The sequence below is a fragment of the Brachyistius frenatus genome, unplaced genomic scaffold (assembly GCF_029030835.1).
Source record: "Brachyistius frenatus isolate BFR_SWC_R1_liver_20210118 unplaced genomic scaffold, ASM2903083v1 Contig_58, whole genome shotgun sequence".
NCBI lineage: Eukaryota > Metazoa > Chordata > Actinopteri > Embiotocidae > Brachyistius > Brachyistius frenatus.
In genome coordinates this window covers 2215155-2230433 of record NW_027210657.1, presented here as the reverse complement: position 1 = coordinate 2230433, position 15279 = coordinate 2215155, and the positions used below count along the sequence as shown (strand labels likewise).

The following is a 15279-nucleotide window of genomic DNA, read 5'->3' as shown; positions in this document are numbered from 1 at the left end:
TCTGCTGTCATAGTGGCCCTCGACAGAGCATTAGCAGTTCTCCTGATGAAGCTGCATCAACCCCCCTTATGTCAAATTACTTTTTTAAACTTAAACCATGATCTTTTCCTCAAGCTATAACCACATTGTTGAGGCACCTTCCTCGTATCTCTGAAATTCCAGCGGGCTGTAAAAAAAACTGCAGTATTTGACGCTTTGGGATGAGAACGGTCTGGGACAGCCATAAAAAACATGAACTTCTGGTTTTGAATATTTTATTCCGTGTAAAATTATATTGCTTCAACATGAAGCAATACACACTGATGAAGAATATATATTTTACTTTTAGACCTTCCTCCCTTATTTGGAGGAAGGCACGAGGTCTTCAAGGTCAAAAATTGATTTATCAACATTACTAGATGACCAATTGCAAAGTGGAAGCACACATTTTACAATCATAACCCTTTTACAGCTCATAACGCACATATTTCCAGCATGACGGCCACCTATTTGGGTCCCTGCTATGCCAATGCTGAAGTCCCATGATGTCCCCCATGTGAAGCTGTTTACACAAGAAGCAGGCATGAAAGGTAGGTCAGGAACTTGTCACATCATTGTTTCCTCTATGTGTAATCACACGCCACCTTTTAAACATCTCTCACATGGAAACCAGTGATATTCAAGTAATCCAATCGTTTACTTAATTAAAGTACAAGTGGAAAAATGTAAAAATGCTTTATCAGCAGTTTCCGGCGTGGGGCTCCGCCCCACCAAATGGTCACTAGGTAAATCTGAAGGTTATAAGGTGACCAGTGAAGGAGAAAAGTTCTGCTGTAAAACTGTAGAATGTAAGCGCTCAGGAGGCATGGTGTAATCTTAAAATAAAACTTCATTTGAATATTGCTAATGATTGTTGTCAGATACATACAGTGTTGTGTAGACGAATTATAAAGTACCATAAAATAGAAATACTTCAGTAACATCCCCTAATTTTACTTTATTATAGCACTGCAGTATATAGTGTCTCCTTCTACCCCTGTGAGCAGCCAATGTCATGTGCGTGGGTTTGCCTGCGTGTGTATTTAGTGTCCAGATGGACGGCTGAACACAGATCAACTCTTTTAAAAGGACACTGAGGCACAGAGCCTGTAATTGTCATACTTTACTTATATATGAGCTCACAGCCTGGCAGACCAGGTAGATATATAGATGCAGATGGATAGATACTGTAGGTAATGGGATCGTTATTATGGTGCATTTGGGTCGAAAAACCCTATTTGTGTATAATACGGGAGAAGAATGGTCCTGGATCTGCAGAATCCTTAACACAAAGGGTCACCTTGATTTTTTTTTTTTGGGTCTGTTTTTTTTTTTGTGTGTGTGTGTGAAAAGCTCAAAGATAATCTGTGTGCAGAGGAGCTCACAGTTGAAGGTAAACCATGTTTACAGACTAAGCCCTGTTCCTTCGGCAGAACAAGCTGACCCAAATCGTTGAGGTCAGGAGGAAAAAATAAATAAACAGATGATACAGAATTGTTACAATCGTCTTTGTGTGTGTGTGTGTGTGTGTGTGTGTGTGTGTGTGTGTGTGTGTGTGTGTGTGTGTGTGTGTGTGTGTGTGTGTGTGTGTGTGTGTGTGTGTGTGTGTGTGTGTGTGTGTGTGTGTGTGTGTGAATTACACGCACCTGCTTGTGCGTAAGGGAAAATGTTACTGCAAAGACCCTCACGGCATTCTCTGGGCCAGTGTCATGTGTGAGTGTTTGAGGATCCTGTTGTGAGAGTAGAGTATTGTGTTTCTATTTTATTTATTAGTCTCTTATATAAGCACCAGCAGGGGGATGAGACACACTGAGACAGGGGTAAAGGGCACCGAGCTCTGAAATACAATCAGGGCAGACCGGGTTAGACTGTTATTGAGGTAGTTTATAAAATTTATAGAATTAAATGAATGAAAGAGACAGAACAGGCAGAAAGAAAAAACTTTGTTATGTAGATAAAGATTCAGAACAATTCCTCCTACAAATTCCTCCAGAAACAATAATATATTGTAAATCCAGTACAAAAGGGTTGTAAATATTCCCTATTTCCATCACTGAAAACCCCAAAACTTAATGGCTGCAGCCTTTGCATCTCTTTCGATTAATTTTATGGCTACAGATGTGTTGATTTGAACATTATACAGTTTCAGTTAATACCCCTTCTTCTCTAAAGATGATCTGGAGGGGGCAATATTTTAGTTTAAACGTCATTTTTATTGTATTTTGAAGAAGTATATAACAGAACATTTATTTAACATTAACTAAGACAGTGTTTTACCTCAAACCAACAAAAAAAAGTCAGGAGAGAAAGATAAGAACAAAATTAGCAAAAAATATGAACAGAAGAATAAAGAAAGAGTTTAAGTGAATTTGGCTGTCACAATAATAACATTTAATCTACTGATTAACTGTCACAAATGATTACAATTACCAATTTAATAGTATTTTTCTGTTTATTTTATGGCACTATTATAATATAGGTCTAACCACAAATTAATAATACTCCTTAACACCTTGAACATATAAACTAAAATTACATTTCTGTTTGCCTTTTAAGGTTGCACACAGCAGATTTAACAACATAAATATACAAAACCTATTACTGAAATATACAAAGAAATTACTGACACTGACAGGGAACCAATAATCAAACGAAACAATATACTATAGTTGTGCTATTTCCCCACTCATGTCAAAACATAGCAGAAGAAGGAGGCTAAATAGGATGATGTCTTTTATACAGATGAATGTAAACAAGTAACTTTTATGCAAAATGATGCAGTCAGCTGAAATATTTAATTTAATCAGGCTATTATGTAACAATTGTGACAGGCCTAAACGAAAACAAACCCTGCTAATAAGCAAATTTTACGTAAATGGTCAGCAAACTTTTGTCTCCGGGAGGAGATGCAAAATATGAGTTAGTTAGTTAGTTGTAAGTTCAATACATTTTGAACTTAGACTATAAAGTAATATCATAGATATAGTTAATTGAATATTAACTGAGCAGCCAATAAAACAGGTAAACATGTGTTGTATGCGGATACACACACACTTAACACGAGCATCAGTGCAGTCAAATGAAAACTAATGAAAACACATCGCTGTTTACTTCAAGTAGCACCGTGCCTCATACTGACCCAGCTGCTGTCTCCTTCAGGCCTTAATTGGCAGAACGGGTGTCCACTTTGCTTTACAAGTGTTTGTGCTTTGCAAGGTTCCGGGAATAGAAAACATACCCTTTCTGCTGTACTGTGCTCTGTTCTGCCAACGTCTGTGCTTTCTTTACAGCAAATGTGACGTTACAGGGTCCAGGATCAGGCCGGACGGTGGGAAGACCGTGGCACGACTGAAGCTATACAGAGAGAAAGAAGAGATGAGGAGGGAGGAGAAAACATCAACAACAACAAAAAAAAGAGGGTAAAATACTGCAGCCCTCCCATCTGTCTCATCCTCCTTCAGTCAGTGCTGACTGCGTAGCAGAGCCTCCCCCCTCTCCTCTCCTCCCCTCCCCTCTCCTTACTGTGTGGAATTGGGTTTACATAACCTACTGCAGTCTGAGATAACGCAGCACACCACAACCGACGGCACCTTCCCGACAAAGGCAACAATGACACACCACATTTGCATCAAGTAGCATTAAACATTCATAGTATGTTCTATATATAGATTAGTATGTGCTGTACCGAGCAGTACTGCTGAGAGCTGCATGAAGACACATGTACAAGCATCTGCACGCACACACAAACACACGCACGCAGGCCTGTGCCGAGTAAATGATGGTAAAGCTAATGCTTCTCGATACAACTCGCCTACAGCAACGAGCGGTTCAGCTGCACAGAAACTTCATTCCAACCAGGCAGCTTTGTTATTAATTTTCAGAGAACCGGGATCGGATTGCAAAAATCTCTGAAAATCTCTTTTAAACACTGCTGTCCTGACAAAACCTCTCTCTTACACAAGCCTGCACCATGTGAACCGTACTGCAGAGCTCTTTGATAATTGTTCTTCCACTGACAGTCGTGGCCACGTCAAAACAGTTTGTGTGTGTGTGTGTGTGTGTGTGTGTGTGTGTGTGTGTGTGTGTGTGTGTGTGTGTGTGTGTGTGTGTGTGTGTGTGTGTGTGTGTGTGTGTGTGGCACAGAGGCTGTTGTCAAGAGAGAATGTAGATATTTTATGTAACACTTACTTAATCACTTAGTTAGTGTTTTAACAGTTTTGTATTCTGGGTGGCTCCAGCCAGTTCTGTCTGGACAGGGCCGGGGTAGAGGTCGCATTCGAGGGTTGTTGTCTGCGTCTGGGAACCCGGTCCAATGCTTCTGTGCGTCACTCTGGCTGATGAACTTGAATCGGTTACCTGCACTGTTGTTCTCTACGTTCTCTTCAGACTGTGGGGCTCAAAAAGGGATCAAGTCACAATTCAACACACAACCTGATTTGTTCTCTAACAGCTGGAGCACTGACGTACCCAGCTGGACTGAACACGGGATTGAAGGTCCAACTGCAGCTTCAGGATTTTAATTACCCAAAGGCCAAGCTGAGTGGTCATTTCCAAATATAATGTTCAAACTGTTGCGTAAACTAGAAGGGCACTCGGGTGTCCCAGTCATGGCCAATAGTCCACTCTTATATATGCAACAACTGTGACGATGTTACAATTGTACCAGCTCCAGCTCTCCCCTATAAAAAAAAAACGTTGTCTCCGATTGCTCCTGATGCACTGCGTGCTTGTCTGAACAAGTACATGTGGATCCAAGAGGATTGATGGTACCTGTTAATGTGGATTTTGATACGGAGTCATCGTATTTCTACGTATTTCAAATACAAGTAGTGTATCCGCCCTGTTATTCAAATCCACTGCAAAATGTAATGCCTTCTTTCTCAGTTCACGCCACACTCCTCCACCAAGTTTCATAAAAGTAGTGCTCGTAGTTTATTAGTAATCCTGCTGACAACCAAACAAATAACCTACATCAAAAACATCAACTCCTTGGGGAGGTAATTATTATTATTATTAATGATTATTTGGGCTTTTAACAAGTTGAAAAATGTAGTGACAAAAACGGATATTAACAAGGCAAAAAATTAATATATATATACATTTTTTTTTGCCCATTTTGGTCCAAACTGAAATATCTCATTGGATCTATTTCCATTAGGGTTAGCTCAGGTTCTTTGTACCAAGAGGTCCATGAAGTGCTAATTTGAATGTTAGCATGCTAACGTACTGGTTATCCAATATGGTGCACACCACTGCCTGCCTGCCATAGACTCGTGTGTATAATACACGTGTATATGACTATGGCTGCCTGCTTCATCATGTTAGCATGCCAGTTTTAGCATGTAATGCAAAGCATTACTGTGTCAGTTTCTCAGAGCTGCTGGCAGGGCTGGAGGCCATCTTGTTCCTGCAGATAAAATGACTGCATTTGAACTCGGGTAAATCTCTCATTAGAACACCTTACTTTGCGTACGCTGCAGTGACTTTAGTGCGGACTGGAGCTGGTGAGTTATTTGGAGAACGTTGGTAAATTGCATGGACTGTAAATTGTACCTTCTACCAATAGTCTGGATGGATGTGATGCATTCAGGGGACATCTGTTGTAGCAACAATTCCCCCTCTAAACTGCATGAAAACTACAGATTTGTACCGTAATGTGTCGTATAATGTTTTTTCTTTTTTACTAAATTGCTGTAGAAAAAAAGTGCCATTCGGGAACTGGTATCGAAGTCGAGGTATCTGTACCGGTGTCGAACATTTTTGATTGACACCCAGCACTAAACAAAGGTAAATACACCAAACCAGAAACATAATGGAAACCGTTGAATACCACAATGTGTGTTGGACACTTTACCAGTATGTCATCATGTAGCTGTGTCTGAGATGTTTAGCTGAGGTGGGGTCAGAGTGTAAATATAGGTTTTGAAAAGGAGGGGGTACTGATGTCAAGTTGACTTTATTGACTTTTTTTATGCAGACATTTTGACTCCTCATTGTAGGGAAAGCTCAGGTGTATTAACGATGGCTCAGCTGAGTGTTCCTGTGAGCCATGACAGTGAACCAGCATGCAGAAAAGCAGGACCTCCCCCTATTGGAGCAATCATCATTGATACACTGAGCTTTACATACGGGTGAATTAGCCAAACGCTTTGTCTATACCGAAGGCGTTCCTGCCAATTTAATTCTCAGTTGTGCCCCTTCTCCTTCCTCTGAGCTGGCAGGCAGGTTGAGGAGGATCTTCTCTCACAGTACAGCTCCTTTGTCTCATCTCCCAAATCCTCCAATCTCCTGCCTCTCCTGTCAGGTGAGTTTTGTTGGTTCTTTTAGCACCACCAACCCCCTCCAACTACATTCTCCGGTTCTGTCCTCAAGGGCATTTTTTTCATCCACATGAATTGCTGGAACTTCAAAGCTCACCGTCTTTTCCACAGCTCAATGATGTGCTTTGTTTGCTATGAGAGTAAATGAAAGAGAAATGGCATTCGCTATTAACCTGAACTAATTGAACTCACTGAACTAAGCAGTATGTTTCATAATCTCACAACAGTGTGATTCATGCATATGATTCATAATGTTAGAAAAGATAAGGGGGCCTCCAGCTTTGGTTACATAAGACAACCAATTGTTTATTTCTCACCTCTGCTATACACAACATAAACAAGCAGACACACAATCTCACAAACACTCTCACCCACACACTGGTCATAAGAAAATATACAAAACAAAATATGGTTGTTTATATGCCATGTGGGCTGAACACTGATAATACAGTGGAATGATAACAAAAAAAAAAAAAAAAAAGATCATTCGTCATCCTCGTCCTCCTCTTCTTCATCACTGATGACATATTTCTTAGCCTTTTTGGTGACCATTTCCTCATCATCTTCGGACTTTCTCTTGCCGGATCCCTCGCCCTCCTGTGCAGAAGGAGGACAGAGATGACACGTTGAAATGAGGTGTCAGCAGAAGACGTTTTGTGCCGCCTTCCCGTACCTTCAATTTGTTGAGTGCAGTTGCAATCATTAATCTATTCTTGACACCATCAACTCTTTTATTGGACAAACAGTCTGCGCAGAAGTAAATTAATCTTATTTGAAAGGTGTAGGATTCCCTGACCTGTTCTCACGTAAGGAAAATGTGACAAGTTGGCTTTTTAACCTCTACAGTGTCTTGCCTCACACTGCCCCCTGTCTGTCCACCAGCACACTGCACGTACCTCATCACTGTCCAACTTCTTGGCCTTCATCAGCCTCTGGGCTTTATCATCATCGGAGCCTTCATCACTGTCTGACGAGTAGATCCTCGCTCGCTCCTCTGCATTGGGGGCAGAAGAAGGGAGTATGTAATGTCAGAAGAGGGAATAATTTAAACAAAGTGACTGCAATGAATATAATATATATTCCTGCTCACCTCTGAGGCCTCCCCCTCCCTTGTATTTGCTCTTGATGGCTGCCAGGCTGATCGCCTCATCGCCCTCCTCGTCGTCGTCATAGCGATCGGGCTCCAGGTAGCTGCTGCTCAGGCCTCTCTGGTGCTGCTTCTCCCTCATCCTCCTCTGCTGGGACTCCCTGCGGATGGAGGCTCGCAGTCGCTCCTCCTCTTTCTGCAATGAGAGAAACCAGTTGGAATTATTTTAAGCAATGATTTCTCTTAAATTGTACGTTGGCCTGTTGACATTCAAGACAATTTTTTTTTTGAGCTGCAACTTTATTTTTTGATCATTATCAACAAACTAAAAATGTTTTCTGAAATATTTGGGAATGGGATGCAAGACCTTTAGATATTAGGCTCCATACCTGTGGAACCAGCATCCAGTTTCAGTTTGGGACTTTGGACACTATGTTCAAGGCAAAGCTGAAAGCCTTCCTTTTTAATACAGTTTATAATCAGAACAGGCTAAAATGACCGCGAACCTGCTCTTATCCATTTTCTCCCATGATTCCCATGCATTTACTACTCCTGCATGTTGTTTGAACATATCTTTTTAACATGGACATTTCCTTGATAGACATATTTTAATATGGTTGGTCCTTTCTATTTGAATTGAATAGAATTAAAAATGCAATTCATTCATTCATCTGTTATTCATGTTTTTCCTGTATTTTGTTTCTTATCTACCTCCTTTAGTTCCCCTGTCTTGCTGTAACAATGCAATTGCCCATTTAGATGAATAAAGTTCTCTATCTGTCTATATTAAATGAACAGCTCAAGGCAGAGTAAGAATGTACAAGAGAAAGGGGCACCTGTTTAGTTGGGCTGACGGCTGGTTGGCAAAAACCTGTTCTAGGCATCTGCTTCCTGAACAAGCTGTACTTTTGAAGAAAAAGCTGCTTTGTTGATTCTTTCCAACAATAGTTAAGATGTTAACTGAAAAACAAACAACTCGCAGGAGTGGCTGCAAATAATGAGGAAGGCCACGTGTGGTGGTCATTATCAGGAACTTGGAGAAACTTTCATCATATTGGACTTAACATTCTGACTGGAAAGAGAAAATGTGGGCATGTGAGAAGGCGTATTTGTAAGATCAACAGCTACAGTCTGCTGCACATCTATAACAGCTGCTTCAGGTGAGACTGAACACAGTGCAACTCTAAACGATGCTATCAGCAGTGCTTGTTTAGGTCAACAGTAAATCCACAAGCAGACAAGCTGACACACCGTTTCCATCTCACTGACCACTGCATGACCTCGTTATGTAAACACGTCGGGTCACGTCTTTATGTAACGGAGCACGATGCTTGTCAACAACTGGCCTCAACTTTTATTTGGGTCTCTGTGGTAACAAAGACGATTCTCAGACACACCTGAGGAAAGAGCAACAGGCCAGCGCAGGGGGACAGACTGTGAGCGCGTGTTTACCTTGATCATTTCGTTGCGATGCGACTCAGGATCGCGTCCGGCCATGGGAAGGATTCGGATCTTCTGCGTCTTGGAGCATCGGTCAGCCAGGGACAGGGTCATCTTCCTGTGGGTGGCGCTGTCTGTAGAGTGCGGCCTGAAAATACAGAAGATGCACACCACCGATGTCAGATTTAAGGTGAATGTTCATATTCCGTGGCATAATTTCTTAAAGCACATTTCATTTAAACAAACTTGTGTTTTATTTGTGATCTTTCTTTTTTGGATTGTTTGCTAAAAAAAAGCTAAATTAACACATAACTGGCCAAAAAACATCTGTATACACTGCCAAACCTGTTTTAGCCCACAGTCATTAAACCTACCATGTGAGGTTTTGACTATCACCCTGGAACAATGTTTTTATGAGTGGGCTGCTGCATTTCTATCTTGTGCGTGCACATTGCACTCTCTCCATGTGAAGCATATTCCTGCCAACAGTTTCACGCTCTTCTCCCTATTGATAGTCCTTCCCACATAACGCACCCAGAAAGGTAACAAAGAGCCAAAAAAAGACAAATTAAGTTGCTTTTATAGTTGATGGAATTCCTTCAGCAGATAACTGCAAAACAGGTTGTGATTTATAGTCAAGCATCAGATTTCACCTGCTGATGTCACCTCAGCAACACAGGACAATTGTTGTTTATAATAAGGGCATGTCGTGCTTTATATTCCTTGTATTTACACACTTCAATTTACTTTTTGATGACACAGTGACTTAAAGATGAATAGCACTGGAGCTGCCTCTAGCTAGCCAGTTCACCTCAGGAGACTACTACAGAGATGTTCTCCTCAGCTTAGAGACAGAGAAACCAGCTCAGCTGAATGTAAAAAAAAAAGAAAAAAGAAATAAGAAATAAGGTTTTGCAAATGTTTTATGTGGAAAGAAATTGACGAAATACGCCCTCTTGCATCTCATACATAGGTTTGGACCTAGTCTTGTTGTGAAGCTTTCTGTTTAATGTTTTGGTACCACAGTTGTTTCAACAGAATCCGATTTTTTTTTTCTTTGCATAGATAGACATTAAAAAAAAAAAAAAAAATGGCTTCAAGTCTAATGTAACATGCAGTTAATTCAGGGTTCTGCTCTGAGACCACTACAAGCCTACTGAATGTTGCTGTGAATGAAAGTAGTGTCCAAATTGCTTTGATATAATTTTTAAAATTTCAAAATTAAATTGAGCTTCATTAATTCAGCTGTGATTACTGAAAAACTAAACTCTGTCTCCATCCCCTGACTGCTTTTGTTTCATTGATTTTTGAAGTGGCTTGAAGCTCCTTTTAAAAGAAAAAAAATAAACTGCCCCCTAACCACTTCCACTCTGAGCAGCTTCAGAACTAATCCTAATCAAAACTCAGATGATAATACTCAATCAGAACAAAAGCCAATGTTCTGTCCGGCAGCACTGGGGGCTGTTGTGCAGTGAGGCAGGTTTGGCCGGTGTCCTACTGGACGCATGTGGTCTGAAAAGACAGAACATCCAGGTGGACCTGGGGGCAGTAAGAGGCTTACGCAAGGTGATCCAGGGACTTACAGCATAAAGTACCTTTCTGAATGGAGCCTGAATGAAGGGAGCTATTGTTGTTGTTTGGAATTAGAGGTAGCCCGGGGCTTGTTTCGTGCATGTTTGGCTGTCAGGGAGCCAGACAGAGGAGGAGTATCCTTGGCAACTCATGATTTATGCCTCGAGTGAAAATGTGTGTCTCTGCGTGAGAGTGTGGTCCTCAGAGCGACCGGTCAACGAAACAACAGAGGCATGTTACCTGAACGTGAGCTTGGTTTTGAACACAGCCTGTCCCTGCAGTCCAGTACCCTGTCGGATGAACAGGTGGTTGTGGTCCCCCTGAAGAGGAGCTTTGTACACATCAAACACTTCGTTCCCCAGGTGGAGGGACATGCTGCGGCAAGAAGAGGACACTTAGAAGCTCGTCGTGTTCACAGCGTTACAACCCCGACATCCAGGGAGACCTGATACACACCTGCCGTCAGACCATTTGACAATGCGTGCGTTGCTCTCTCGTGTTTCGTTTCCCTCCTCATCTCTCTTGACTCTCCACCGGATTGTATTCTCCACCTGTAGGAGCAATGAAGAAAATCTGGTGACAAAAATCTAAACTTTTCAAACAAGCATCATAGAAGATTTTTAGGACCCGACGTGTTTTCAGTTTATTTCATTTTCCGCCTATGCAGACAAGAACATACCTTCAACTTGAGCCTGGTCCTTCCCTCTTCATCCAGCATTTCCTCATCTTCAAATTCATCCTCATAGTACTGAGGATCAAAGGGTCTATAAAGGCAGATTCGATGAAAATTCAAATAAATTAACCTTAAAGCTACACAGATGCTTTATGGTCATTAAGATCCAACATGTTTCCCTTTCCCATCTCCTTTTATATAATTTCTGATCATTTCCCTACATTTTAAAAGGAGTTCATAGACCATCATGTTCAATATGTGTTGTTATTGTATATATTTACAGTGCTGAGCTTCTGACCTGGGCTCCACAGACAGGAAGTTGGGCAGCTTGACAAAATAAAGGTCAGATCCCAGGTCAGTGCTGACTTTTGGGATCTCTACTTCAATACGTGTTTCGGGTGCAGGCTCCTCTTCTGCATGATCCCCATCCATGCCATCCTCTGTATCCTGGACACACACACACACACACACACACACACACACACACACACACACACACACACACACACACACACACACACACACACAAGAATGTTGGAAAAAAGAAAAAAAAAACTGTGTATGATTTAATGACCCGTGATAATAGGGATCGGCTCAGAGAGGCTTAGCGAGAAGCTCTGAGAAAAAGAGATTTGGGAGCTCTTATGAAAAAGACTGCACGATTAAAGAGACTTGATGATTAGTGCAGGAAAGAGACAGAGGACAGATAGATACCAGGGGCTGTCCCGGGGTCGGAGGCTTCTCTGCATCGCTGTCTGAAGAGATGTCGTCAGCCTCTCCAAACAGGTCGTCTGCTGCCGTCTTCTTTACTGTGGAACAGAGTGGAAGAGGGACTACTATGAAGTATATACATGCCATGAAGATGTCAAATTCAGCTACAACTACCAGAAATAAAACTGAATTGTAGCTGCTGCTCTGAACAAACAAGGTCGGGTTGGCAGTGAAAATATTTCTTTCTGCTTTCTTACCTTTCTTGGATCCGATATCACTGTCCGAATCTGAATCAGACGCAGCTTTTGCTTTGGTTTTCAGTCTGAGAAAATCATCTTCACTGTCACTGCCCTTTGCAGACTCTGAAAAGTAAAATCACAACAGTATATTTTTCACATGACAGCATTGGTTTAAAGTGCAGGACACATGAGCACATTTTTCAGTACAAGTAAATGGTTCATTACCATGTGCAGAAAGTCTAAGCGAAAAATTAATCTCATATTAACCTCAGTTCTGAGCTAAACCTCAGAGCTTGGGATAAAATGTTCGCATATGGCCCTAATCCACGCATTCTAATGTGTGAAGATTAACACGGGAGGCTGGCTCACGATCTGGTTCACGTGCCCCGCTTCTTCCATCTTTAACACCCGACCCCCAGGACTACCTGACTTCCTGTTCCTCGGCCCCTCGTCGTCGGAGTTCTCTCTTTCTTCGTCCGAGTAATGACGTTTCTCCTCCTCATCCTCCGACTGGTCGCTCTTAGCACCTCCTTCCCACTTCTCGTCATCTGATTGGTTCTCCCTGCCAGAAGCTTCCCCGTCAGACCGAGGGGTCCCCGGCCCCGATTGTGGCGTCACAGGATCACTGTGCACACTGATTCCAAACAAACATATAGACAGAAATGCATCAAGAAAATCTGGTCCTCCGAGAGAAAAACCAGAGCCACATTGATTAACCCTTAAACTCATTGTTGTTGTCAAAACACTGTAACATACCTCAGGTTGCTAGGAACTTGAATAAATAGGCAGATTAAGCCATATATTAAAGTAATACTGCTGTCACCCTTGCAGAGCGTAATATTAACAAATCGTCTGGTGTATATATACGTTTCCTACAGTTTTTGAAAACCAAGATATAAACCAAATCTGACGTTGTTGTGGGATTTGTTGGCTATCATCTCCAGTTTTCTCAGTGATGTACATCCTGCGTGCATATTCGTACCTTCTGTCCGATCGAACACTGCCCCTCCCAGAGTGAGGACTTCCAGCCCCCGACATCCCGCTGCCAGCCGGGCTTCCTACGTCCGACCGGTGGCCCCCGTCATCCTCGTCTTCGTCCTCCTCTCGATGGTCGCGCTCTGAGCCGCTGTGCTGCTCTACGTCCGAGTGATCGTTGTCCGCCTGGTCGGAGTGCATGCTGGCGTCCGACTGGTTCCCTGAGCGTTCGGACTGGTTGTCGCTGCCGCTGTGTTGACTGTGCTGCTCATCCTCGCTGTCGTCTCCAAACAGATCCTATCAGGTGGAAGGAAAGTTGGAAAGTTTAGATCATGCACAGACCACCGTCATTACTGTGACCCTCCACCCCTTTCCCATCTGTACACACACACACACACACACACACACACACACACACACACACACACACACACACACACACACACCTTGACTGTGAGACAGATGTGCATAATGATTGCAAGACATTCAAAAGCCAATTAGTAAATCAATTTTTCAATGAGCGTACATGCACCACTCCAGTATACTTTTCAAGTTTTATTGTTCACACATTTTACAGAATCAAAACTAAGCAGGGAACTATTCTTTTTTCTTGATAACAATGAAATGTTGAATAAAATGACTCGGATCGCAGTGTAAGTCAATATGTTTTGGTCAGCTTGTTTCCCGGGGCCCATTTTAATTTTTTCCCTAGGCATTATAATATGTAACAGAAGAACATAAGACAGAAACATTGATTAGTTTCTCGCCTTCATATGCTTATGACTCCTCAGAGGTCACAGTTAGCTAAAGACCAATAAACATGATTGTGGATTTGAAAACTGTAACTAAATTTACATTACTAGACTAAATGATTGATTAAGTGGATCTTGGATCAGGGTCACGCTGGCGGGCAGAGCGTGTCTGAATGTTGTATAAAAGACCTAAAAATTAAGGCACATACCTTATTTATACTGGGCTTCCCTGCCTCCTGGCCTTCGTCGTCATCATCATCATCCCGTTCCCTGTCACTGTCGCTGCCGCTGCCTGAAGCGTTGCTGGCAGACCGCGGTCTCTCCGGCTCCGAGTCTGAACCGGAGCCAGAGACAGACTCTGCAGAGCAACAAAGAAGATGTGGTTTTCTTCTGGCAAATGGCATCGTTCATCACTTCACACAGTACCTGATCACCAATCATTATTTTCAAAACGCCACATGAAATTATTGATTAATTCTATTCTTATTTTTTTATGTAAATCCTTTTAGAGGGATTTACCCACGTTGCCCATCCTCAATGCAAACTGAGAATAATGTTCACATGCAGTGTAAGAAATTAAGGGAAACAAGACACCTCAAGAATGCCCTGAAAAAACGGGATCGAGGTGCAAAAATTGCCTCCAAAATTGCAAAAACCTGATTATATTTACAAGTTGTCTCCTGATTTCTCTCACTCATACATTTGGTATTCTTTACACATAGGGATGATTGCAGACTTCCCTATGTGTAGCACTGGAATTGATTTAATTTACTCCTGTTCACACAAGTTGGTAATTACTGTGGTCATCTGGGCTTAAAAACAGTAACTTTATGCACTGATTTAGTGGCTGTTTTTTCTTTCCTTTCTTCTTCTTCTTCTTAAACCCCCAACATTTTGTCAACACCCCAATTTTTAGTAAATGACGTCAGATCAAGTCTTGATCCACGATTTTGAGCGTTGCCTTCATTTTTTTTTTTAATTTTTTTTTATTTTTATAACATACATGCACAGATTCAATTAAAAGTTGTGCTGTACGTTAACACAACACACGTGTCTGTTCATGTTCATTGTTTAAACCATGATGTAAGCTCAAGAATCAAACGGAGAGACCGAACATGCAGTTTAAGCCAACTTGTTGCAGCAAAATGAAATAAAAAAAGCCAACTAAACGAAGGAAAGAACCAACGTGTCGCCGTTTCGCTGAGCTAACGTGTGGAAATCATCATGAAATCATCGTTTGTATTGATTTATCACGCAACCCGGTGTAACGTTCAAGTTACACTATCCGCGACCATTGCTCGAGCGGAGCTAATTTACGTCATGAAAACCTGGATACAGCGGATGAACCAAAGTTTACAATCAAACAAGCCTTGCAGCGGCTCAGAGACAGACATTACCTCGCTGATCGTTGTCGCTGTCCCCATCACTACCGAACAATTCATCCATGTCCGCCATTTCTTCTAAACTGTAGTAAAGTGTACCCTAAGGGAAG

The 15279-nt window shown here is 41.9% G+C and overlaps 1 protein-coding gene across 1 annotated transcript; it reads right to left on the bottom strand.

Moving 5' to 3' along the window:
* Positions 1-6618: 6618 nt before the first annotated feature.
* On the bottom strand, positions 6619-15279 carry leo1 (LEO1 homolog, Paf1/RNA polymerase II complex component). Its single transcript, XM_069705730.1, has 14 exons — positions 15185-15279; positions 13997-14145; positions 13043-13332; positions 12486-12694; positions 12079-12183; positions 11825-11919; positions 11409-11557; positions 11117-11201; positions 10894-10988; positions 10678-10812; positions 8878-9013; positions 7429-7621; positions 7235-7332; positions 6619-6935 (listed from the first exon to the last, which is right to left on the bottom strand). The coding sequence occupies exons 1-14, from the start codon at positions 15240-15242 to the stop codon at positions 6822-6824; spliced, it is 1911 nt and encodes a 636-aa protein (XP_069561831.1). The 5' UTR covers positions 15243-15279; the 3' UTR covers positions 6619-6821.

What these genes read in the sequence shown, in the direction of transcription:
- leo1 (XM_069705730.1), bottom strand. Translation starts at nt 15,242, where the DNA reads ATGGCGGACATGGATGAATTGTTCGGTAGTGATGGGGACAGCGACAAC. An exon ending in AGTGTTCGATCGGACAGAAG is followed by an intron (nt 12,695 to 13,042) that starts GTACGAATATGC and finishes GTTTGGAATCAG; the next exon opens with TGTGCACAGTGATCCTGTGA. An exon ending in GTCAAATGGTCTGACGGCAG is followed by an intron (nt 10,813 to 10,893) that starts GTGTGTATCAGG and finishes TTCTTGCCGCAG; the next exon opens with CATGTCCCTCCACCTGGGGA.